Here is a 25,190-nt window from a genome sequence, read left to right on the forward strand (position 1 = left end):
CCCTCCCCAGCCTGGGTGAGATAGGGTGGCTGTGTCACTGGCAGCTCACTGGCTGCTCACACTGCTGATAAAACCACGCTGGGCTTTGTGCCAGCGTAGCTTTGTGTGCTGGGGATCACAGTGACTGAAGCCCATGTAGCCATGGCCGGGGCATTGCTTGGTCTGGTTATCTTATGGCAGGAGACTGCGTCGTTCCTTGCTGCAGAGTGTGGGCAGCGGGCTGACTTTGTTCCCGTGCAGGGAGGGATTTGACTTTAACACCCCTGCAAAGAGGAAGGATCCATGAGTTCAGAGAGATGGGGCAAGGCCAGAAGCTGAGACAATGCTGTGTCCCCGAGACCGGGGCACAGCAGTCACAGGGGAAGTGCGGCCTGAGCAGCCTCCTGGGGAAATGATATTTAGGTGATCATGTTGCTTGCAGAACTTTGTTTTTGTCTCCTGAGCTGTGATCACAGCTTTTGGATGTGGTGACAGCCTTCAGTTGGGTTTCATAGGGAAGCAGAAGTCTTATGGATGCTTCATGAAAGTGTATAACCTGATAGAGCAGAGTGCCTCTGCCTCTAGTATGAGTTCACTTTCTCTTGCTGCCTCCCTGCTATTGCTTTCCCCCCTTTCAGCTCAGTCCCTGGCACAGGGGCTGCAAGAGACGACAAAAGGACCAAGTCCACCAGCCAGAGACTGATGCCAAGGGTAAGAAGCAGCAGTGTGCAGTGTCTTTTTATAACTGAGTTTTTGCTAAAGCTCTTTCTTCCATCTGTCACTTGGATGCAGTCTCCTGAGCTGCTGCAAGGTAAGCAAGAGAAACTGAAGGGCCCTATTACCGAGCGCTCTGGTGATGGGAGGTGACCTGGTGTTCAGCCCTGCTGCCAGCTCCTGGCCCAGGAGAGGGCAGCAGCAGCCCAGCTGCAGGCTGCCAGCCTTCCACAAGCTTCTCTCTTCACTGCCCGGGGTTTGTAGGCCTGCAGCAAGCTCAGAAGTTAAGTAATGTCTGTCTGCAGGTAACAAGTGGATGGCAAATGCTGGTTGGACACAGCAGCGATGCTCTCTGTGCTCTCAAATGGCCCACGCTCACATTGAAAGGGGAAAGTGATTGCAGAAAAACAGTTCAGAAGTACACTTTCTTGCAGCAGTAATTTCGGTCTTTGGTGATCAGTAATTGCTGCGCTGCACGGGAAAATAGCATGCTGTCAGTTGGGCTGCTGACAGTACAGGTAGAAAGGAAATGCCCTGCAGTACTGTTGGACGTTTGCAGGCTGCAGTGACCCATTTGGTCAACAGTGCTGCCTGCCCAGACCCAGGGGTGCTCTTTGCAGAGGGCTGCCCTGATGCTGTGGGTTTTCAACACCTTATTTCATAGTGAGATCTCGTATTTTCCTGTGCTGGTTTCTTTGCAGAGAACTTCAGGCTTGGACTGAGCAAACAGCTTTTTACCCACAGCATTGCCTTTTTGGGGCAACATTTCTCCTTTTAGAGCAGCCAGACAGGTAGCTTATTCCTGGATGATATCACACGGTGTGGAAGCCTCAGCCTGCCAGTACCTGCCAGTCAGCAACGAGTGGGAGGAGGCCCTGCTCCAAGTGCTTCAGTCTTACTCATCTGCAACACATAACTAACCCAGATTTTTCAGTGGGCCCCCTCATCTCTATTTGTAGAGGTCTTTCCTGAGATCACGTGGGTGCCAGATCACTTTCCCTGCTTACATCTTAGGAACTGTCTACGTTGTTGTTAGCATGACTTTCAGCTGCCTGTCTCATTTGCTCCCTGTTTTATTATTCCTTCTTACACCCCCTGAAATAAAAAACTGCTGCTTATCAAAGCTCTTCTAAAATGAGTCATTAAAACAGGAGTCTCTCAACTTTGTGAAGCAGACTGTGGCTGCTTCTCAATAAATGCAAGGACCGGAGGAAGTAGTTTTTTCCTCTGCTTTATGCTTTAACTTGTGTGCTTCCTGGTCTTTCAGTGCTTTACACTTAGCCTTCGTCCAATACAGCCTGATTTTCCTCTGTAGTGAGGACTCATTTCCCTGGTCTCCAACCAAACAGAAGCATTGGTGGCTCAGTGCTTGAGAAAAATCAAGGCAGAGCCCTGGAGATGTGTCACTGATATTGGTTATCGTGCGTCCTTCTTTATCCTGGGATCACAGACTGCTCTGTCCCAGCCTGGAGGTGGCAGAGGGATTTCCCTTCACTATAGGTAAGGCAAGGGCCTGCTTGCCACAACTGTGCAGTATGCCCTGTCTCCTTCTGCCCTGTGGAGCTGGAAAAAAGCATTCCTGATGCATCTCCAAGGTGTTTCGTGTTCTCCCTCCACCCAAGCTGCAGAGCAGATCCACCAATCTTCCATCCTCATTCTTTCCACAGAGACCCCACAGCTGAACCCTGTGATGGAGCCCCTCTCCTGGATGCTGGGCACCTGGCTCTCAGACCCGCCAGGCGACGGCACCTTCCCCACCATGAAGCCATTCCAGTACCTGGAAGAAGTGCACATCTCTCACGTGGGACAGCCTATGCTCAACTTCTCGTAAGTCTGGAGATTGGCTGCGTTGGCAGCAACATTTGGATCACAGTAGGTGTGGCTGCAGGGAGATTTGTTCATATTTCTATTCCAGTTCCAAGTAAACAAGTTTTCATTTACCAAGCAAGATGGTGTAATGACATGTGGCTGGGTGGCCTGATTTGTTTGTTTCCCTTTAAAACTGCTGATAAATGGGTGTGCTGTTGTGACGTGCCCAGAGCTGCATGCTTGCAGACTGTGAAGATTCACCAGCCTAGAAGTACCACAGGGCTTTTCAGAAGTGAGTTCACACCTCTGTTGTTGATGCGTACCTATACAGGATCACTGTGACAGTGGCATAGTGTGCAGTTCATGTGCCTGCCAGTCCTGAAGGTTATGTGCACCCTGAACAGCCCCATCCTGGACTCAGCCATCGCTGTTGTTTGGGCAGGTTCAGCACCTGTCTTTGAAAGGTCTGCTATCCTTCCACATTAATGTGGTGTGCTCCAGGTGCATGTGTTAGGCAGAAGATGTGCAGTCCCTCTGGTCAGAGAAGACACTGTTCCTGTTTCCAGTGGTAGCTGTTTAATTAGAAATGAATCCTCAGGTAATAATGTTATCCTAGAACTGCTATCACTCTGCTTTTCAAGCTGCCACTTATGGATATGAATGAAAGAGCACTGTGGCCCCCAGGTTTGTCTGCTTAAAACTGGTCCTCAATCTTCACCTTAAAAAAAACCTGGAGGAAAATTAAATAAAATGTTCAACAAGCAGGATGCTGGGCAGACAGCCTAACTGTACGATGGCAAGTAATTGTTCAGGCACTGAGAGCTGCTTTAGTTCAGTTCCTTCCCACTTGGAGTCTCAACAATCCCAGCATGATGCACAGCTCCATAGGCTGCACTAGCTGCAGAGCACAGCTGGACTGCCAGGACAGCCCTCAGCGTGGATGCAGCGTGCTGCAGCAGCTCTGAGCTTGCCTCTGCCTCCTTCTCACAAGAGGGTGAGGAGATGGAAATGCGAAGACAGATGATGTGAAAAGAGAGAGATGAGTCTGAAATAGGTGAACCATAACACACCAGTGGAGTAGAGCACTGCATTATGCAGCTATCAGTGAGTTTAAGTTGCTGTTTAATTCAGTCCCCTGTGTAGATTCAGGAGTGCTAATGTAATTTATGATCATGTGTAATAATACATAAATAACAGCCGTGATATCGATGACCAAGAATGCAGCTGTAAGCATCCTGAAGATGCCCAAGTGGGCATCTGAGCTGATTTATTTTGCTCTTCTTTTTGAGGTGGGGAAGAAATAAGTGTGCAGTGTTACTGCCTGTGGCAAGTAATGTACAAGGAAGAAAAAGACTGCCAGATTTAAAAGCTTAATAAAGGTGATATTGCAAGGCTAGATGTTTATTTGAGAGAAGGAAGGTTTTGAGATGGAATATGCCTTCAGCATCAGTGCTGTGTCTTACTGTAACCCAAGGGAGTTTCTGAGCTAGCTCTTAGAGAAAATCTGAAGCCTGAACTTAAATAACAGGTTCCACTTATTTGGGACCTAGGTATGTGTGTGAAGGGGCTGTCCTCTTACACACTCACATTTTCCTCCCATGAAGCATGCTCAGCCTCTTACTCTACAAATAACACTGCAGGCAGGCTTGCATGGTTAAATGCAATGTGGTTTCCTCTAAGATGAAACCAGGCCAAAGCCTGTATTTTCAGTGCAGCAGTACAACAGCTTTGGTATTCTGATCTCCCCCTCAGATTCAATGCCTTCCATCCGGACACCAGGAAACCAATGCACCGAGAATGTGGATTCATCCGCCTCAAACCTGACACTAATAAGGTGGCCTTCATCAGCGCCCAGAACACAGGTACTGCCTCTCTGGGGAAGAGAGGGGGCCCTTGTCCTGCTGTGCCTTTCATCACTCTTCCTCTTTAGCAGTTTCTTTTCATTTATTTTCACTGTGGGTTCAGCACCTCCATCTTGCTATTAATGAGCACCACGTTGCTGGGACTGGCTTAGCCCAGCCAGCAAGGCTTTGTGGCTGTCTCAGTCAGGAAGGGACCACAAGTCCAAATATCACACATGCATGAGATGGGGGGTACCCTTTCCTAAAATGGTATGCTGATATTTGCAGACGTAGATTTTGAAAACAAAGGAACCCTTTGATTCATGCCAGGAGTTGCAGTCTCAGCCTTAATGATGGGCTGTAATAAGGGGCCAGTGGCATTCTTGTTGCCTTTGTGGCATCCAGGTCTTTTTGTGCAGAGAGAAGGGAGGGACATGTACAGATGAGCTACGTCATCCCCACTCTTCCCATGACCTCTTAAGCTAGTAGGATTTCCCACTCTTTGGAAGTAGTGCCTCATTGTGCACTCACAGGGACCAACTGAGAGACAGAACTACATCTACACTGTTGTAAGTGAAGAAATTTCAAACCCAGCTGATGCTTAAATTTGGATCTAAGACCACAGAGCAGGTGCTGAATGGAAAATTGCCAGTTGCAATGTGATACTCATCCCACCCTGTGAGAGTAAGTCTGGCTGGGGCTTCCAAGTAGCATTATGTTTCTGAGGTTGCATGGATTTGCAGTTGTTGATATGTGCTAGGTCAAGGAAAAACGTTCTTTGTCTATGTAGCCTAATAATTGTGACATTTTGTTAATTAAGCTTTGTTGCCTGGTATTTATGACTTTGCTTTCTCATTAGGTCTTGTGGAGGTGGAGGAAGGGGAGGTGAATGGTCAAGAGCTGTCGATAGCTTCTCACTCCATAGCCAGGATCTCCTTTGCCAAGAAGCCCCATGTAGAGCAGGTGAGTTCACGCTCGGTCAGCGATTCAAATCATGTTAGCCCAGGGGGTGTCTGTATGAGAGGACAGGTTGATTAACACGCTTTAATTACAGATTGCCTCAGGTGCTCTTGGAAATATTGCACAGCATCCTTGCTTATCTTCTCTCTGAGTTTTCAGAAGCCATTTCATAGATTACAAGATGAAAAGGGATCACAGATAAGAGCTGCCATGCTGAGTCAAAGCAGCCAGCTCCAGCCCTGTCTCCACCGTGGCAGCAGCAGGTACTTATGGAAGAAGATAGGAAAGTCTTGTCTAAACAGCACTGAGTCCACAGGAAAGGGCTTCTCCTTACAGAGGTAGCCATGGATCAGCCCACTCTGTAGATGCAGATCCCTGCCATGCTGCCCTGCCTGATCACATGTCCTTTCCAAGATTGCCTTCCGCAGCTGTGGGACACGAAGCACCCTGTGTCTGTTCTGATAGTCATCATGGATTTCCTCCTTTGCTGTTTGGTTTTCAGTCATGAGATCAGAACAATTTGCATATGCACCATTTGTTATTGCTACTGATAACGGGTCAAACCAGGCTGTTCAGCAACCTTTAATTTGTCTTTTTGTGTTTCAGGAAGCAGCCAGGGCAAGCTGAGGGTGGGTTGCTAAGGACAAGGTAGTCTTAAGAGAGCAGGAGCACCAGCTGTGTGTTTGGCAAGCATGGGCTGCTGAAATGGAAGGGGATATGTTACTGCTGGCGTTAGGCACATGTTGCATGTGTAGAAACAGACGTGTTAATGGGGCAGGTTGCTGGTTTAGAGCACGCAGACTGGAGCAGCTTGTGGATGTGTCCTTGAGTCACCTTCATGGGAAATGAACATGTCTGTGAAAGCCTCCTTTCCCTTCCGTGTCTTCAAGACCAGCTGAAATTCTGGAGCAGCAGAGATCCTGGTGTCTTCCTGCTGGCCTTCCCCTGGCACAGCTGGGTGGATCACCCCAGTGGTGATGTGAACGTGGCTCTTTGGAAAGGCCGTTGGTTTTTTAGCTGTTAAGGTGAAAGGGAGCTGGGATGTGTACACTTCAGTATATCCACTTGGCAAAAGCCTTATGGTGAGGCAGCTATGGTTAGAGAAGTGCTCTGTGAATCCATGGGTGCTTTTTGACCACACTGTGCTCCTAACAATCTTTACTTTCTTCTTTCTTGTAGAAATTTCTAAATGGGGCTGGTTTAATTAACTGCCAGTTAATCATACTTGCAGGTCATCCTGCTGTCCCTAAGAGCTGGGCAGATGGAGCAGTACTCTTAAGTATTATTTTGAACCAAGAGCTGAGATTTGCATACAGTGGCCCCACTTCACTTCCTTATTACATAGACACCTAAGAGCAGACTTACATCATGTGCTAAACCCAGATCTGAACAAAGCCTGAGCAGCTTGGAAGTCGCTGATATCAGGGTTCTAGCTTCTGCTTGCACAGCTCCTCAGCTTCGTAGCTCCACAGGGTAACCACAGATTGGTTCTGGGGTGGTTTAGTGCAGTATGAGGAGAGCAAGGAGGAATGGGGAAGACATTGCTGGTTGTTGCTCTGTCTTTGTGAGGGGGTGGCTGTAATGGTGCTGGGCAGTGTAACGCAGAGGTCTGCTGCTTGGCTGTCCCGCAAAACACCTCACCGAGAGCAGCCATCACTCAAGCAGAAAACTTTTAATGGGGAATGCAGTTTGCTTGATTTATGAGATATTTCTTTTCTTATCCCTTTCTCAGATTACCAGAAAATTCCGTCTCAATTCCGATGGGAAGCTAGAACAAACAGTCTCCATGGCGACCACTACTCAGCCCATGACACAGCACCTCCACATCACCTACAAGAAGGTGACACCCTGATGCCAGGAGGGCCAGGGTGAGGAGCTGGGCAATGTGCCCCGGGAGCAGCAGTGGCTCGGGGATGTGGGATGGTGAAGGCTGGAGCCGGGTACCTGCGCTCAGCCCCGGCCGTGCAGAGCTGCCCGTGCTGGTGAGAATGTTAGCGGATGTTCCTGTAATGGTATATATAAAAAAATAATAATAATAATAAAAGCTTTTATTTTTATGGCTGTGTTTTTGGGTGTGATTGCTGAGTGGTCTTTGAGGCCTTCTGCTCTGCAGATGGGGCCTTTGGATACTTAGAATCATGGAATCGTTAAGGTTGGAAGAGATCGATGTTTGTTTGTCAGTATGCTTCAGGGGTAGAAAGGGCGATGGATTCAACCTTCTGCTTCCTCGGTTATTGTCTGACTGTGCCACAGAAGCAGCAGGATTAGGAATGGATTTGCATTATAGGGATCAACTGTGAGACCTCCAGCTCCTGCCTAATGTAACTCAGCTCATGTATTCACACACCTCTTACTGTGTGACAGAGCTGGAGAAGGACCAAGAATGAGCAGAGCTGGATGATATTCAAGGTCCCTTCCAACCTAAGCCACTCTATGATTCTATGACCTGCTCCTCCATGGACTTTGAAGGCTGTTGGGTCAGGTCCTGTAGGAATCCTGTTTCTCACATAGGGTGATACAGGCCCAAAGGGCGGAACCAGACCTCTGGCTTCTGTGCAGAATGCTGCAAGAGTACAGGTGAAGACTTTGAGTCACTGAGCAGCAAAAGAAACTTTAAACAGTGAGGACTGGGAGGTGAGAGAAGGCTCCCCAGAGCTCATGGTGCAGGAGGAGCTGCTGGGGTGGGGCTGTGCTGCTCTGCAAAGCTCCCTCCTGAACACATAGTTGTAAGGGTGGGTAAGGATGAGAGGGGGATTTATCTTGAGTAAAAATCTGTGATTTAGGATATGCGATGGGTGAATTTTGTCTTTTCAGACAGATCTAAATTCAGGGTGCCTGCTATTGCCATCTGAAGGATTTCGAATGGGAGCTCTGTGGAAGGCTTGGGGATTGCAGTGCCCTTCTAATGGCTGCTCCCATTCTGCGTGTCTGGTTTGCACCTGTAGCTTCCTTACAAGCCAAGGTCAAACCCTTGTTTGACCAAAGGTTGTGTGACTGTAAGGGTCCTGGTGGGCACCAAGGTGGGCAGGAGGGTGCTCAAGCTTGCTTCTGTCCATCTTTGGTCCCTGAGCTTCCCAGCTCCATCTCTGCTGTGCCTAGGCTGGTGGCAGTGGTGCCCTCAGAGTGTTGTCCTGCTGGGGGGCCGGAGGCCGGCTCTGTAATGGATCCTCACCAGGTGGTTACCGTTTAGAGGCTTTGATCTCCTGCTGCTTGATTTTTTTTCCAGCCCCTCGATTGAATTTCTCTCGTGTAACCGAGCTCCACTGATATATTCTGGCCATATATAATGGATGGAGGTTGAGTGAGGAAACAAAAACAGCGCTGAATATCGGGAGCAGCCATGCAGGTCCTGCAGTCAGACCCCCTCCCTGCCACTGCCCCACAGGTGTGTGCAGTTGGGCACAGGGTGCCTACACTCACATCCAGCCCTGACCCAGCGTTGGATTGTGCATCGCTTGACCTGGAGGTTGGTGCAGTGGATACGTCGGGACGGTGGGTGCCAGTCTCCATCCCTCCTCCATCACCACATCATCCTATTGATCCTAAAGCCCATCAAGGCTGTGCCAGCACTGCTGTATCGGCCGCATCTTTGACTCCTGCAAGGCGGGTGGTGAGCCGGCGGCCGATGCCGGCCAGCACATTTGCTTCACTAATGAGGCTCCTTCTTTTCAAGGGCTTTGAGATAACAACCCGCGGTGAGAGCATCAGCACTGGGATCCAGTTGCTTGTTTTTTGCCCAGGACGGGGTGCGAGCAGCACAGTGCTCCTGGCTCCATGTTCCTGGGGGGCCGCCGTGCCCCCTGTTCCCCCTGGCTCCGTGCAGGTGAGAAGCACCGCGCTCTGCTGGAGGGGCACTCTGGGATGAGCCTGCACCACTGAGCCCCATCTCCTGCTGCAGCCCTGTGAGCACTGCCTGTGGCAGCGAGCCCCGAGGTGAGTGAGTGCTGGGAGAAGGGATGGCGAAAAAGAAGGGCTGGCGGTGGAGGGGGACACAGCCCCACGTGGCTATGGATAGAGGGGGTCCCTGTCTCCGTGGGCATCGTGGGTGTCCCCCAGGATGTCCACCCACACAGACCCTCTGTGCCCTGGGGCAGCTGCTGTCCCTGCAGTTCAGCCCAAAGCAGGCATGGGAACACTGCTGCTGGCACCCGCCCAAGCGGATCAGGAAAGTGTCTGCAGCGGGGCCACTGCTGGGCAGGTGAGAAGGTAGCCAGGAAAGGTCTTGCCCAGCCCCCTGTGCCTCGGCTGTGTGCAGGGTCAGGCCGGGTTGCAAAGCCTGGACATGCAGAAATGCAGGGCTGCTGCTGGGGTGGGGCTGTGCTGCTCTGCAAAGCTCCCTCCTGAGCACAGCAGTGCTGTGCACCACTGCAGCTACCCCAGGCCCAGCTCCCCTTCTCTGCACTCCCCAGGGCTGCCGGTGAAGGTGTCTGCTGTGCCCAGGAGCAGAGCACCCAGCCAGGGCCATGCTGCAGTGTGGGCTGCAGGAGCTGCAGGTCCTCCCTGCAGGTGGATAGACACCCGGAGTGCGGGGCTGTGTCAATAGATGCGCTCACAGCTTTTCCTGGTTCTCCTCATCTAGCTGTAAGTGCTTTGCCTAGGATAAATGTCTGAACACATTTCTCTGCTCTCACGCCTGTGCTTGTTCTGCTGTCCCTCCCAGCAGAGCGGGGGTGCAAACTCCTCTTCCATCCCACAACATGTCCCCGTGCCCCTGTCCCCACAAGGTCCCAGACACGAGGGTGATGCAGCCCAACGAGCCACCACTGCCTGAGCTGAAGCTCCGCAGACCCGTACAGCGGGGCAGGATCCCGGCGCCCTTCATGGACCCGGTACGTCACCGCACCGCTCCGCCATCGCGCGCTCGTGTCCCTGCCCTTCCCCTTTGCACCAGGCAGGCCCGGGGGAACCGTGCCACTGCGCAGGGCATGGCAGCGGAGCCGGCAGCACCCTGGAAAGACCCCCACGGCACCACCACAGTGGACCCTCTGGACGTGGATGCCTTGGTGCCCACGCATGATGAGCGGGGCCGCGCCATCCCTGAGTGGAAGCGGCAGGTGATGGTGCGGCGGCTGCGGGCACGGCTGGCGGATGAGGTGCCCGTGTGTGATCAGGTAGTGCCGGGCTGTGGGTGGGACAGAGCTGGGTCCCGTGTGTCGCTGCATCCTGACGGCTTCCTGCCACAGGAGCCGGGCGCCTGGCGTTTCTCACCGTCCCACGAGGCCGTGCTGGGCCCATTTGGTGAGCTGCTGACCGAGGCCGACCTACAACAGCTGGAGCGGGCGGTGGAGAGCCTGCGGCTGCGGCGCCGAGGGGAAGCCTACCAGGACGAGCTGCAGCGCCTGGCGCAAGAGCTGCGCGCCTTGCTGCCCTCCCCGCTGCTCAGCATCACCGTCCACAGCCCTCCTCCCGCTCCGGGGCAGCCCTTGCCACTCTGGTGTGGCCGCCTGGCTGGTGTGGTGGGCAGCCTGGAAGCGCTGTTGGCCAAGGCCGAGGGGGCTCGTGGCAGCCCCATGCCCGCCCCGCCGCCCGCAAAGCTCCCCGCAGCCCCGCGGACGCCGTCGGGCAGCGTGGCACAGCGGGAGATCCGGCAGTGTGGGGTGAGCGTGAGCAGCCTGCGCGGGGCCTTCGAGCGGCACGGTGGCGGGGAGAGCAAGACCACAGCAGTGGTGGAGGCCGCCAGCGACTCGGGGATCAGCTGCGAAGAAGCGCTGTCGGAAGGCAGCGGCTCACCGGTGCCTGAGTCAGCCGGGCTGCGCAAGGAGCGCATCGTGCTGCTCTTCCTCAGCCATTGGAAACGCTCGGCCGGAGGCCTCAACGCTTGGGCTGCAGCCTGCCGGGCGCTGCAGGCACAGAGGGAGAGAGCGGGCGCTATGGGCGAGGAGCAGGCGGGCAGGAGGGGCCGCCTGTCGCGGCAGTGCAGCGCCATCCAGCAGCTCCTGGGCAGCTGGAGGGACGTGGCCGCCCACCCCCCGCCGCCACTGCCCCCCGCTGCGGGCAGCCCCCGCGCCCCGCTGTCCCCCGAGCAGTTCGTGCGACGCGCGGACGGGACGCCGGCCGACTACGACAGCCTGACGCTGGAGCTCTTCATGCTGGGCTACTTCCGCATCCTGGAGCGGGAGCTGCCCCCCGAGGAGCGCCGCGGCCGCCACCTGCTCTGCTTCGAGGTGTTCGACCACTTGGGCCGGCACGGCTGGGACACAGCGCGCGCCTTCCACCGCGCCGTCACCGACGAGATCGCAGCCGGCCGGCGGAGCTGGGGGGACGGCTTCGAGGATATCAAGGAGCGCTTCTTCGGCACCGCCAAGGGCTCGGCCTGGAGAGTGAGGGGAGCGGGGGGCAGCCCCCCGCAGAGCGCATCCCGCTGTGGCCGCAGCAGCCAGGAAGAGATCTGCAGGTGCATCGACCGCAGCTTCGCCTTCTGGAAGGAGAAGGAGGCCGAGATCTTCAGCTTCGAGGAGTGATGCCTCACGACACCCGTGGACGCCCTCTGTGCTTCTCAAAGGGCCTCAATAAAAGCGTTTCAGTTTTGTCTCAAAAAAACCCTCGAGATATTTTGGAGTGATGGAGGACGCCCTGCTGAGTGTCCTGGCGCCGTGGAGGCCCGGCTGCTCGGTGCCGGCTGCGCTGTGTCTGCTGCCACCCGCTGCGCTCCACCTCGGGGCCGAGATACGAGCCTATATTTAACAGCCAGCCCCAGGCAGGGGAATGGGTAGCAGCGACGTGCTTGAACCGCACAGGGGTCTTTCTTGCCCCTCCTGGGCACTCGCAGCAGCACGGTGCTCTCAGTAACCTGGGGGGGTGATTTCCCCCTCTGCACCCTTGGGTGCCCCATGGTGGCAGCTCGCAGCTCTGCTCCAGCGGTGCCTTTAAGAGCACTGTCCCCGCCCCGGCTAAAAATACCCCCCCAGCTCAGCCCCCGCCACCACCCCGCGTGTCCCTCCCGAGCCCCGCCACTGCCCTCCCCGCTGCATGGGACACGGCGCGCTCTGAGCGGGGTACAGCCCAGGTAGGAGTGGGGCGGGAGTGGGGCTCAGCAGGGCCGAGGGCTGAACACCACGTGTGGGGGGGTGGGGGGATGTTTGACTCTTCCCTGTGGGAACCCACACATCCACACCACCCCACATGGGATGCTCAGGCTGAGCTGTGCCAAGGGGGGGGGTCACCTCCACGTGCACCACCTTGGTGTGTCAGGGTGAATGATCCAAGTTTCGGGGGCTGAATGTGACCCCGGTCCTAAAACCACCTCCTGGATCACCGCAACCCCCCCCAGAAATACGTGGAAGCTCCAGGAGGGCAGCTCAGCCCTACGGCTCAGGGTGGGGAAGGCGCAGCCGCCGGACAGTGAGGGCAGGGGGGTGGCGGGGATCTTGAAATCCCTTCCTCAGCCCCAGCTGGTGCCGTACATCACACGGGCGATGCAAGGAAGGGCCCGTCATTACCACCTCCCAGCAGGGACAGCCTCGCCACGCTCAGCCCGGGCTCCTTCCCGCAGAGGGAACCTGCGGCCGCCCCAGCCACCAAACCCGGCACCATGGTGCGCAACGTGGACGACTTTGACTTCTGCCTGCCGTCGCACGCGCAGGGCGTGCTGGAGGGGCTGCAGCGGCTGCGCACCCACCCCAAGCTGTCGGACGTGACACTGCTGGCGGGCGGACGGGAGTTCCCCTGCCACCGCGGCGTGCTGGCGCTCTGCAGCCACTACTTCCACGCCATGTTCTCCGGGGACTTCGCCGAGAGCATCGCGGCACGTGTGGAGCTGAAGGAGGTGGACCCCGGCGCGCTGGAGACGCTGCTGGATTTCGCCTACACGGGGAAGGTGACCATCAACCAGGGCAACGTGGAGGGGCTGATGCGCACCTCCAGCCAGCTGCACTTCCCCACCATCCAGCAGGTGTGCAGCCGCTACCTGCGGCAGCAGATGGACGCCACCAACTGCCTGGGGATCTGTGAGTTTGGCGAGAGCCACGGCTGCTCTGAGGTGTCCTCCAAGGCCTGGTCCTTCTTGCAGGAGAACTTTGAGGCTGTTTCTCAGCAGGAGGAGTTCCTCCAGCTCTCCAAGGAGAGGTTGGCCGTCTACCTCTCCAACGAGCAGCTGCAGGTGCAGGAGGAGCAGAGCGTGGCCGAAGCCGTGCTGCGCTGGGTGCGCTACGACCCGGGGCAGAGGGCCCAGTTCCTGCCTGAGCTGCTGGAGCTCGCCCGCCTGGTCTCGCTGCCTGACCACTACCTGCAGAACCTGCTCGCCGCCGAACCCCTTGTCCGTGACTCAGCTGCCAGCCAGGCCCTGGTGGCCCGCTCCCGTGCCATGCTCGGTGCCACTGGCACTGTTCCCACACCGCCAAAGGCAGCCCCACCACAGAAACTGGAGGAGGTGCTGGTGGTGGTGGGTGGGCGCGTGCTGGAGGAGAGCGAGGACGAGGAGGGGGGGCTGGAAACGCCCGCAGCCCCCAGGAACTTCGCCTTCTACAACCCCAAAACACGTAAGTGCCCACCACGGTGTGATCATCATCTCCCAGCTCTTCCCACATGGGATGAGATGGAGAAAAGCAGCTCCCTAACCAGCTGGCACCGTAGGGACACCAGGTGAAGGAAGAATGAAATAGGGCTGGCGGAAAGGTGTCACCTTGAGCTGCTTTCCCCACCCCTGATGGTGCAGGTGGGATGTCCCTAGCCCACGCACAGGGTGACAGCGTGGCTCTGCTGCCTTGCAGGGAGGTGGATGGCTCTGCCCGACTTCCCTGACTACAACAAGTGGGGCTTCTCTCTGGTGGCGCTGAACAATGACGTCTACGTCACTGGTAGGGGCCGGGCTGGGGGTCAGCATCATCCCAGGGACTGGGGACCTCTATCTGAGCAGAAGCTGACTTTGGGTCCTGACCTGTTCCTGTAGGTGGTTCGCGGGGGTCCCGTAATGACACGTGGTCAACAACGCAGGCCTGGCGCTTCTGTCCCAAGGATGGTGTCTGGGCAGCCATCACCTCCATGCTGCGAGCACGGACCAACCACACCAGCGCCGTCCTCAACGGCGAGATCTACGTCCTTGGGGGTAAGGTGATGCTGGGGAGCAGGTGGGTGGTTGTGGCACGACACTGAGGGCTGCAGCGTGCGACTGCCCTGCAGGGACGATGGTGGAGGTGGTGGAGGTGGAGCGCTACGACCCCTACAACCAGAGCTGGGCAGCCATCAGCCCAGCCCTCAAATATGTCAGCAACTTCGCCGCCGCCGGCTGCCTGGGCAAGCTGTACCTGGTGGGCTCCTGCGCCGTCAAGTACAACGCGCTCACCCTGCAGTGCTACAACCCTGTGCGAGGTGAGCGCCCACCAAACCCCAGTGCCATCCCCAGTGGCACTCTATAGCAAACCCCTGGGCTGTGGCACTGCCTCGGGTGGGCAGCGTGGGTGCCAATCTATCTCCTTCTAACCCTTCCTGAATACCCGGGGCTGCTCCCTGCCCGCCCACTGACGGCTGCCCTTTGCAGATGCATGGAGCGTGATCACGTCCCCATTCATCCCCAAGTACCTCTCGGCCCCGCGCTGCGCCACGCTGCACGGCCTCATCTACCTCATCGGGGACAACACCAAGAAGGTCCACGTCTACGACCCAGAGGCCAACATCTGGCAGAAGGTAGCGCATGCTCCAGGAGCACAGCATCTGCACAGTTATGACTTTAAGCAGAGATCACCCTCGCTTTCCCAGTGCCACCAGCATGAAACCCTTGCACATTCCCCCAAGCACCCCATCCCCACAGCGCACTGTGTGAGCCCAAAGCATGGATGCTGCTAACGCTCTGATGGGCAGTGGGACCCCAACACTTGCCCTTCACCTGGTGCAGGTGCAGCTCCTGCACACGCTGCATGAGAACGGCGGGATGGTGCCACTTGGAGATCGGCTCTTCGTCACCGGTGGCCACTGGAAGGGCATGGATGGGGATTACCGGGTGGAGATGGAGGTGTACGACTGTGCCAAGGACCGCTGGGTGCGGGAGGGATCGCTGCCTTGCCTCTGGCTCTTCCACAGCTCCTCCTCCATCTTCATGGACACCTCCAAGTGGACTGAGGCTTTCCCAGGGGACCAGGGGTGACAGCAGAGCCTGACAGTGCTGGCAGGCTCAACCCCAGCCAGACAGGGAGCTGCTTGGGTTCCCTCTCACCTCACATCCCACTGCCACCCCATCTCCCTAATCCTACCACAGGCACCAACACCTCAGCTTTTTTTTTTAATTTAAAAAAAAAAAACAAAAAAAAAAAAAACAAGAATGCTTTTTTTACCCTCTGAAAGCCCAAAGCTTTTGGGGTATTTCAAAGCTGCTTGCTCTCCCACCAGCCCCCTTTCCCTGTGGCTCTGGGATCTAGAGTGCCAGAATAAGCAGGGCAAACCTCCCCAGTGCTGAAGCTGCTCAGTGTCAGCTTCCCCTTGCACAACAATGCAGCATGCACACGACCCAGCACCCCAAGGACACGGTCCCACAATGGTGACACAGCTGGCACTTTGTCAGCCTTTCCTAGCTCTGATGCCCACAGCCCCAGGTCGGGTAGAGCATGAAGCCACACTTTCTCACACTTTTTCAATACAGCCTCCAGCACTCTGCTCTTGGGATGCTGGTATTGTTTGATCAAGTTGTTCCATAGTGCTATTCTGATGTTTGACTCATTAAACGTGTGCAACAAGGAGCTCTGTGGCCTGCCTGTGTGTCGGGGTGGGGGATCCCTGTGTTGCTCAGGGCCACATACAGGGTTGGGAGCACGACCTCTGCTGCTCTCCCAGGGCCCTTTGGAACACTTCACGCTCCAGAACCAAAGGATTTCCTTCCCAGCACCAGAAGGCAGCAAACACAGCCCAAGAAGAGCTCCCACTGAGCTCCGGCTGCTTGGAGCTCCTCCTAGGCATCATATAAAGCTTGAGGAAACAAACATCAATGCTGCAGCATTTGAACAGGTGGCAGTTTGTGCACAAAGATGCCTCCTTTCACCAGCACCTCTACCAAATGGATTTATTTGGTTTGTCAGGACATCCAAGGGGGTGAGGGTTAACAGGACACAAAACTCCCCCAACAAGCTGATCCACTGTAGTAACTGCTTAGAAAACACTGCTAGCCAAGGGAACTAAAACTATTAGAAAAAAACCTTTATTTACACTGAGGAGCATGCAGCAGGGCCCTCCCCCTCCACGCACACACCCACACCGACTTGTCCCATCTTTACATCAGATGGGAACCTCGCTGCTGCTCCTCATCTCTCAGTGCTCTATCCGGACCACCATGACCGTCACGTTGTCCGCCGACCCTCGCTGCACTGCCTTGTTGGCCAGTCTGTTACAGGCAGCTTCGTATCTGGCATCTGCTTCTTGCTTCCCTTCTCTCTTCTGGATGTTCTTATCCTATTGGGATAAGAGAAAGACAACACAGGTCGCTCCCAGCAAAGCACAGCAGTGCAGGCACGTGGTTATTTCTGAGCACAGGGAAGCAAACTAAATAAGGACAAGCAGCAATAGAGAGCAGCCTCTGGCAGAAGTACATTTCTGTACCACCTGCTCATTGTTCAGCTAATTAGTCTGGAGGGAGCAAGTCACATATGATTTCACAGCTCCTGCACTGACAAATGAATGCATAAGAAACCCAGCCCCCAAGACGCCCTCTCCTTACCTCCAGGCAGGACACAATGAAGTTCACAGCTTCTTCTGGAGTAAAGACTTTAAAGAGGCCGTCACATGCTATCAGGATGAACCTGGAAGTCAGACAGGTTATGAGAACGAAGCTTTGACTCCTCAGCTAAAGCCAAATCCCTCTGCACTTTTTTTTTCTTTTTTCTTTAAATGAGTATCCATGTTTCAATCACAAAAATGCAAAAAAGCTCATCTGAAGACCCCGCAGAGGCACCAGGAGGCTCCTCAGCTTCAACCACTCAGGGGGCTGAAGCAGTTCAGAGTACAAGCTAACAGTTAGATGAGCCATGTCAGATCTGCATCAGGACATCCTGGAAAGCTGATTGACACACACACTTAAGCAAGGCCATATAATATGTCCCCATGCCTTGCTGGGAAGCTGCACCATTTCTCTAGGAACAGCTCCCAGATCCTTTCATTCACATTTGCCCTGCTAAGAAGCCAAGTGCAAGGAAATAGAGCAACACAGCTTAATATTTTAAGTGCAGCCCTTTACAATGCTTTGCTCCTGGTGTAAACACAAGGGATGCAAAACCCCAGGGGAGGCGAGCTATCTATCCCTCGGCTCCCAGTGGGAAGAAAGAAACAGCTTGCTGCACACTCCATCTCCTGCACAGGAGTTTGCACTAACCAGGAGCCCCAGACACAGTCACCAAACAGAAAACTACAGCCCCTCCACCACAGCAGTGCACATCTTTGAAGGCAGTTTCAGAACCTGATGCTCAGAATGTCTCTTAAAATATTTCAGTAGATTGCTTGCTATGGAATTCTAATCCCACCAGAAGCAGGAGCATGGGGTCACCAACTTGCCTCTGACAGCATTCAGGGCTGTACCGACCTGAATGGAATTTATCATCAATCATTTGCTGGAAAATTATCTCAAATCTTCAAAAATCAGAGCTGAATGCAATGGTGTATTTGGGCACCACAGCTTCTAGGAACACCGCTTGGCCAGCACGGGGATCCAAGGATTCAAGCCTTAACCATCTGCTTGAAGACAGGTGCAAAGCTTAGAGCACAAAGAAAGGAAAGGCCTGTGTGTGTTATCGCCACAGTGAGGCTGGTTTCTCCAACAGGAGCCTTCAGTGTCTTGGCAGTGAGACAGCAGCATTGCCCCACTGCACTGGTAAGGAACAGGAGCAGAGGGACATCAGCAGCAAGAGCATCCTTTAATTCTGGGTGCCTTAGCTCTGGCAGCAGCTTGCATTGCTGCTGAGCAGAGAGCCAGGACACAGCAGCCTCCTCGTGAGCAGGCACGATTTACCTGTCATTGTGTGTGAGCTGGCAGCGTTTGATATCTGGCACGGAGATCACACCACAGCGCTTGTACTGGCCGTCCCCAATGGAGCGGGAAACCTCCAGCACTCCCAGCACTCTTCCATCCCTGCACAAGGAGAAAAAATGCCGAGTCTCCTCTGCGTACACACGTCTTGCTCTTCTCCACTAGCCATTCAGCTGCCTCGTACAAAACCAAACTCATTTCTCCAGTAAGTGCAAATCTTGTCTTTCAAGCCTTTATCCTATTCCGCATGCTTCCTAGTCTTTCACACAAACAAATGGAGAGGGGAAGGAAGAAATGAAGTCAGGAGAATTCAAGGCTGTTTTCTCTCTCTCCGCCCTAAATCAAGTCCTGCTCAGCCTAGCAAGCCAGGGAAGCAAGAGTTATGCCACAACTCCTGGAGGCAGAGGACCAAATTTACAGGCTTGTTTAAGAACGGTATCTGGCGCACTGTGTTTCAACAGAAGACCAGAACAGCAACAGGCAGTCCCTCCTGTGCTCTGCCATTCAGGACAATTAGCCCTGCACATTGGTTCAGCTGCTAGCACTTAGAGGAACAAGAAGCACAGCCATGAGGGCAGACACTGTGCCCTCTCAAATACTCTCCCTCGTGCCAGGTAAGGAGGGAGAGCCGGTGCTGCAAGTAGTAAGTGAACTCTGCTCAGTGCCACAGTGTGCAGCAAGTGCAGCTTAACAGTCAAGTCAAATTCTACAGCTCATGTTTAAGCATGTCTATGCTGATGTTATGCTGTCAGGCTTTCAGGCACGGATAAGTTCTTATCTTTGCAGCACAACGCTGTCACCATTTTAAGTCCATGGGAAACCAGCACCCATCAGCCAACTGAATAAGGCCACTGACTCCTCAGATATCTGAGGGATCATTCATAGGCAGTGAAATTACCTCTAGGCTCTCACTAGCAGGCATGCAAAGCTCCAGAAACTCTACATCCAGAGTTGAGCCAGCATTTAGGTTTGCTCACTTACCACCTTCAGGACTTACCTGACATTTCCCCCCGCTTTCTGTATCCGCATACGTTCCTCATATTGGGTGGGGTTGTGCTCCTTGCTGAGGCTTAAGGCTGCATGCTTCTGGCTCTCTTCATTGTAACGACACAGAATAGCCTGTGCTGACAAAAGAACCTCGTGAGTAAACACCAAAACTGTAGCAAGAGCTTCTTGAGAGAGCTGTAAGTTTGCACTCGAGTCTTTCTATATAAATACAATATATAAAAGAAAAGCTAGCTTAAACATTGAAAGGTAACTGTGATCTCTGGCATGGAGTACAGAAAGACTACAGTATTTCCCCACAGCACTTGCCTGCAAATAATACAAACAACTCACCCTGCAGAGCTAGCAAGCTTGCAGAGGAACCAAGACGCCAACAGTGGGCATCTCTGTTCTGCTTACCCGGCTGTCGCCAAGGTTGGCGATGTAGAGAATATTGTCAACAGCCAGGACACACGTAGCTGTGGAGCCATCCTTCCACGCAGGCTTTCTGAGGAAACAACAGTGAGATTACCAAGGAGGAAAACTGTTGAGAAGTTGCTGACAGTGTCTCTGGGGACTCTCATACAGTGACATTCAGCAGCCAGCAAGCCCGCAGTAAATTACATCTGCAGACAGCTAACGAAAGAACCAAAAACAAAAACCAGAATCAGCAGGGCTGGAACTGAGTTACCATCCTTTTGCCTTTCTTTCCCTTCCTTTTCTGACCATACTCTTCCTGTCCACTTCAGTCCTCACCTTCACCTCACCAGTAACACCAATTGCTTGGTCACACTCCTGGTATTTTACTTGCTGTAGTTAAGCTTGCATCCCTGGAGCTCTAGGTAAGCTGAGATGTGGTTCTTAGATTACAGCTGCCACTTGAGTCTTTCCCATAATGAAGCCCAGCTTGAACGCCATTCTTTACTGAAATTAGGTTTGAGAGACTGATTTCTAGACATACTTTGGCCATTTTTTCCTGATTTTGAAGGTGCAGCTGAAAATATGCATGTCACCATCAATACAGCTGTTGCTATATAGGAATTCTTTGCAGTAGCTTTGTCATGTTTCTGACCAAACAGACTGCTTTGGGAGTGATGCTTTGTAACAGAATCAAGGAAACTTCTTCCTACTGTCTCTTAAGAAACAGCCAATTTTTAATTTACTTAAAATTTGCAGGATATCTCAGATGGAGCAGTCTCTCCAGCTGTGTCAGAAGTGTCATTAAGAAACAGACAAGAAGTGTAAAGGGCTGTGTTTGAAATACAATCATTTTCTTACAAATCTGTACCCTACTTACTCATAAACCACAGCTGGTGTGTCAGTCTAGCAGAGACAGAACAAGACAAGAGCATTTACAGTCAAAACCCAGCAGAGAGATAGGCTGGCATTTTGCCCACAAAGTACCTGTGTTCTTCAGTTTTGTTTAAAAAATTAGAGCCGGGGAAAAAAAAAAAAAACAACCCAGCAAGAGATCCTAGCTCACACAGTATGGGATGCATCACTTCAGCAACACATTAAGTCTTCAAAGAGAAGGCAAGCAGGATGCTCTGGTAGGTGCAGAGTGGATTCTTGGTTATGTTTTGGCTCCTTTCTTTGCCATTAGCAGGTATTTTAGCCCAAAAGGTCCTGGCAGGCTGCTCGCTGCAGGGTAAGACTAGAACATGCTGTAACTGAGCTCAAGCAGGCAGGCACAGCCTGGCACACAGCTGTACTTGGTATTTCACCAAGACACAGCTCAAGGCTTCCTCACAGGAAGCATTTACACTTACTGACTGGATGCCTGCTTTAAAAACTCTTCATCTGTATGTTTGAAGGTGTCCAAAAGGCATCTCTTCACGGTTTTCTCCACACTGACCACCTCACCTGCCAGAGAAAACAGCAACTAAGCTCCTGCTAAAACATATCCAACCCATCATGCAGAACAGATGGCAGCACATTGGGCAGATCCTGCACAAAGCAGCTGAGAAACATCCCAGGCTCACGCTACCAAAGTCTGCCTGATAACATGTGTATAGAACTTAGGGCAAACCCCCTCTCCTCCAGTGAGGTTATTTTTTTACTTTTCCCTTTTTCATAAAGCCAAGCTTGGCAATAGAACATCTCAGGCTTGGTTAGTAGTTCAATACTGGCTGCTTGCACGTTCATTCCAAAAAAGGCTTCCAACTCCCTTCCCCAAGAGGCAGCATGGTCTCTGTGCACACAAGCCCATTTGGAATAAGGAACGGAAACTGCACAACTACACACCAACAAATCCATTCCCTTAAGCAGCAGCCACAACTTCACAGCACAAAAGGTGACAATTGTCCTACGGCCCTCACTCCTCTCTCTCACCTTTTGGAAATTTCTTGATCAGGTTGAGGTGCAGATTCTGTGCTGCAAACTTTGAGGCTCGTACTCCCCCGTGGCCATCAAAAACAGCGAAGTATGAGACACGTGTGCTGGGAGGGAACAAGAAGGGCTGTTAGCCAGAAGGCAGGACTGAATACATTTGTTCCACAACACCCTGCCCCTCCTCAGCCAGCGTAAGAAATGCTGCACTCTGAGGCACAAGCAGAGGTAACAAGTTCCAAAGCTCACACAGTCAAGGATTTTAATGGTTTACATGCATAAGCACTGAATACTTCCTTGTAACTGCCTTCTCTGCAGAAAGTGAGAAGTATAATGTAGTTTATAGACTACAACTGGGCATAAAAGCAGCTAAACACTTCACCTGTCAGGTGCTGCAACTCTGCAGCACTACGCAAACATCAGTCTGAGCAATCCTACGCTTCTTCGCATGGCCTAAGTTTGCTGCAATTGCACTACAGACAGGAAGCTTGGATCCTTCATCAAACAAAGCTCTCAGAACATGAGTTCAGGAGCTAAACACAGCATCAGGACAACACTTGAGAGCACTCCTTTAAACATAAACATACACATATATGCACATTTATATTTTATTTCCCAAGATAATTAAGCTCTTCAGGTGAGAGAGTTCTAACATTTGTTCTCTCCTCTTCAAGCACTCTGTTGCCACAGATAAGGATTTCACACTCTTTAATAACCCCAAGGCAAGGACTTATTGCTTTTAATTAAAATCAGTGTCTCGAAACATCCCTGCTTCAATGAGGGTAATAGAAACTCAATATCCAGAGTTATCAGGCCCTCACAGTTTTGTGAGGTCAGTGACTAAATTCACTGAGTTCCACTGGAAGGTATTTATATAAAATCTAGTTCTGTGATATGCTCAGGAACAGGGTTAGGCCCAGATTTCCCAATAACAAGCCCAAAAGACACATCACGAAGCAGCCTGTAAGCAAGAGCAGCAGCTGCTTAAAGCAAAAACCATCACACACCACAGGCTTTGGTGAGGCAAGCAGGAGCTTCTTCACCTCCACACCTGGCTGCCATCCACAGCTTTATCCCCTGGCTTTGGCGGTCAGGGCTCACTTACACTTGGGAGGGCAGAGGCTGGCACTCCTCAGTGATATCATTTAAGATGACGTGTGCATCCTGCATGTCTTCTCTTTCACCTTTCCTCTCTGCCACGTAGCCCTTCAATCCAACAATGCCCACTGACCCTAAAGGAGACAAACAGACACACGCCAATCAAACTCCCTCACTGCCTCAGCTCACATCTATGGTCACTTTTCAACTTTCACAAACACGCAGCAAAGTATGGCCCATGCTTTGCAACAGCCTATCTGGCACCTTCTGCTGAGCATAGTGTATTTTGTAACATGAGGTCAGCAGCTACAAAAGCACCCTGCACTGTTTTGGGGGACAGCTGTCCACAAACAGTAATTCTGGGCATCGCAGAGGGCCCTTATCAGAAGGTGAGGTGAGAATGAATGGCACAACTGAAACAAGATTAAACAAAGCGTAGCTTTAAAGAATGGGTGAGAGCAGGAAAGCAAACTCCGCTGTTTCCAGAATATGTAATTTCCTTTTCACTGAACACATCTGGTTTCCCAAACCTGAACATAACACATGGGAACTTGCACTGAAGTCAAATGTATTATATGTCAACACAAATAAGCCTCTCTCTCTCTCTCTCTCTCTCTGGCTTTCTCAGCAGCCACTCAAGAGAGATTTGTGGATCTGGCAAAAGAAACTGGTGCAGGTCAAGCCTTCCAGAGGCTTCACACCCAATTCCCCTGCTGGCAGCACAACCCCTTACTCTGCAGATGCCAAGGCACTCACACTGCCCAGCTCCTGCCACTTCAGCAGACTGGTAAGGAGGCCCATGTGAGGGAGGCAGAGTGCCAGAGAGTTTGAGGGGCTCCTTCCATACAGTCTGCTCCCCACAAGAGGTTGCAAATGCCAACAGACTGAAGAACCAAGGCTCAGCTTTAGTCTGGACGTCCTCAGCAAAATGTCAAAAGTATAAATTGAGTACATTTGTTTTCAAATTGTCTGAAAACCTTTACAAACTTTCTTTTCCACAAGTTCTTCCCTGCCATTCTTCTCTTCCTCCTCCAAGGACTTCCTCTTCTCCCCTTTTGCATGGCTCCCTGCTGAGACCTGCTCAGGAGTGCTGGAGGCTGAAAGAGAATAAAAACAGGCAGCTGAGGACTTCCAGCTTGGTTTTATTTGCAGGACTTCCGCAGTAAGTCCTCCTGCACTGAAGCACTCTCATGCTCACACAGCATTAAGTGACAGGCAGCCGACGTCATTATCTAACCCAGCACACACAGATGTGGTTACCTCGAATCCTACAGCCCTCCCTCAGCCACAGCACAGCCAGGTACGGCTACAGGGCATCTGATTCTTCCCAGGCCACAAATCATTTCCTAGCTCCTGGCCTTTATTGCAGTTGAATGTTCAGACAGTTAACATTCCAGATCAGAGCCTTGCTTGGTTTTCATTAACATTTGTTAATGAACATGAGGAAGCACACATCGTTACTGTGAAGAAGCACAGTGTATTCATTATGGACCTCAGAACACAGGTCACAAACTAAACTAAAGCTGTCAATTAAAAATAGCTACTGTGGCATCAGAACCTTTTCCCATTCCCATACAATACGGCCTCCTCTCAGGAGCTGGCAACCATCCGGCTGCACGCAGAGCCCTGCCTACCAACAGATCGGTTCTGAAGAGGCTGGAAAGGCAAGGCCAGCAGAGCCAACGGAGCCGCTTACCTGCATCACTGCTGCTGGCCGGTGGGAGATCATCGAAGAGCAAAGAGCTTCCTTTTCCTGGAGCACAACAGAAAGGCAAAAAGCGAGCACCTTCATCGTGGTAGGGGAACAAAGCTCCGCACGCCCCTCAGAACGGGCACGAGTTACGCAACCAAAGGCGGCCGCATTTCAACCTCCGCTCGGAGGTCTCCGCAGCCTGGAGGCACGCCGACGCGGAACGAAGCGGGGCACAGCGGGGCCTTACCTGTGTCGGCGCTGCCGGCCGGCGGGAGGTCGTCGAAGAGCCGAAGCTGCCCCTGGGCCTCCTTCCCTGCAAGACACCGGAGAGGCTCGGCACGAGCGGCGGCCTCGGCGCGGAGGGGCGGCAGCCGAACCCCCAGGGCCTCCCCTCACAGCCCCGCGACGAGGCGGCCTCCAGGCCGCGCCGCCGAACGCTCCGGCCTCCCGCCGCCGGAAAGGCCCCGCCGGCCACCCGCAGCCCGGAGCGTCCCCGCAGCCCCCTGCCGGGCTCCCCCTGCCCCCTCACCCTGGGCCGAGCCGCCGGGCTCGGGCAGGTCCCCGAACAGGTCCATCCACCGCGCCCGGCCCGACGCCGCCCGCCCCGCCACCGCGCCCCGCCCCTGCCAATCAGGCCCGCGGGGCGGGGCGTCGCTGCCTGACGGCCAATGGGAGGCTGCGGGAAGGCCGGAAGCCGGCGCGAGAGCGGCGCGGCGGCGGCGGAAGTGCTCCGGCGCTTATCGACGCGCCGCCGGGGGGCGGTGACGCGGCCGTGCGTTCACCAATCGCTAAGCGGAACGGCGCTGCCAATCAATACCGCTCTGGCCAACGGGGCGGCAGGGCG

At 53.4% G+C, this 25,190-nt stretch overlaps 4 protein-coding genes across 13 annotated transcripts in view; 3 read left to right on the forward strand and 1 right to left on the reverse strand.

The window, feature by feature from the left end:
• The window catches only part of THAP4 (THAP domain containing 4), a 14,243-nt gene extending 6,883 nt beyond the window's left edge, over positions 1 to 7,360 (forward strand). For both annotated transcript variants that reach the window (XM_085232758.1, XM_085232759.1), the window contains exons 3-6: positions 2,361 to 2,520; positions 4,255 to 4,364; positions 5,203 to 5,306; positions 7,036 to 7,360. In XM_085232758.1, the coding sequence (XP_085088884.1) occupies positions 2,361 to 2,520; positions 4,255 to 4,364; positions 5,203 to 5,306; positions 7,036 to 7,155 (494 nt within the window). In that variant the 3' untranslated portion in view covers positions 7,156 to 7,360. The remainder of the gene's footprint in view (positions 1 to 2,360; positions 2,521 to 4,254; positions 4,365 to 5,202; positions 5,307 to 7,035) is intronic.
• A 131-nt stretch (positions 7,361 to 7,491) lies between these two features.
• ESPNL (espin like) lies at positions 7,492 to 11,953 on the forward strand. Of its 4 annotated transcripts, XM_085232766.1 has the most exons (4): positions 7,492 to 9,884; positions 10,028 to 10,132; positions 10,226 to 10,414; positions 10,487 to 11,952. In XM_085232766.1, exons 2-4 carry the CDS (start codon positions 10,046 to 10,048, stop codon positions 11,762 to 11,764), a joined length of 1,554 nt encoding a protein of 517 aa, XP_085088892.1. In that variant the 5' UTR covers positions 7,492 to 9,884; positions 10,028 to 10,045; the 3' UTR covers positions 11,765 to 11,952. The 4 variants fall into 4 exon arrangements, with proteins under 4 accessions (XP_085088892.1, XP_085088890.1, XP_085088891.1 ...); XM_085232764.1 differs by having other exon boundaries at positions 10,028 to 10,414; XM_085232765.1 differs by lacking the exon at positions 7,492 to 9,884 and having other exon boundaries at positions 9,899 to 10,132; positions 10,487 to 11,953.
• A 221-nt stretch (positions 11,954 to 12,174) lies between these two features.
• On the forward strand, positions 12,175 to 15,970 carry KLHL30 (kelch like family member 30). Of its 6 annotated transcripts, none has more exons than XM_085232754.1 (8): positions 12,175 to 12,309; positions 12,753 to 13,119; positions 13,195 to 13,780; positions 14,012 to 14,098; positions 14,191 to 14,346; positions 14,421 to 14,609; positions 14,779 to 14,924; positions 15,133 to 15,970. In XM_085232754.1, the coding sequence occupies exons 2-8, from the start codon at positions 12,835 to 12,837 to the stop codon at positions 15,379 to 15,381; spliced, it is 1,698 nt and encodes a 565-aa protein (XP_085088880.1). In that variant the 5' UTR covers positions 12,175 to 12,309; positions 12,753 to 12,834; the 3' UTR covers positions 15,382 to 15,970. The 6 variants fall into 6 exon arrangements, with proteins under 6 accessions (XP_085088880.1, XP_010714823.1, XP_085088881.1 ...); XM_085232756.1 differs by having other exon boundaries at positions 12,202 to 12,309; positions 12,796 to 13,119; XM_010716521.4 differs by having other exon boundaries at positions 12,753 to 13,780.
• Positions 15,971 to 16,409: 439 nt separating this feature from the next.
• On the reverse strand, positions 16,410 to 25,027 carry ILKAP (ILK associated serine/threonine phosphatase). The gene is made up of 12 exons (XM_085232792.1): positions 24,876 to 25,027; positions 24,594 to 24,659; positions 24,350 to 24,406; positions 23,631 to 23,750; positions 22,661 to 22,787; positions 21,559 to 21,665; positions 20,997 to 21,090; positions 19,648 to 19,735; positions 19,241 to 19,362; positions 18,226 to 18,345; positions 16,942 to 17,023; positions 16,410 to 16,676 (listed from the first exon to the last, which is right to left on the reverse strand). Exons 1-12 carry the CDS (start codon positions 24,919 to 24,921, stop codon positions 16,536 to 16,538), a joined length of 1,170 nt encoding a protein of 389 aa, XP_085088918.1. The 5' UTR covers positions 24,922 to 25,027; the 3' UTR covers positions 16,410 to 16,535.
• Between the last annotated feature and the right edge of the window lie 163 nt (positions 25,028 to 25,190).

This window comes from Meleagris gallopavo, chromosome 11, assembly GCF_905368555.1.
Source record: "Meleagris gallopavo chromosome 11, MGAL_WU_HG_1.1, whole genome shotgun sequence".
In the NCBI taxonomy this organism is placed as follows: Eukaryota; Metazoa; Chordata; class Aves; order Galliformes; family Phasianidae; genus Meleagris; species Meleagris gallopavo.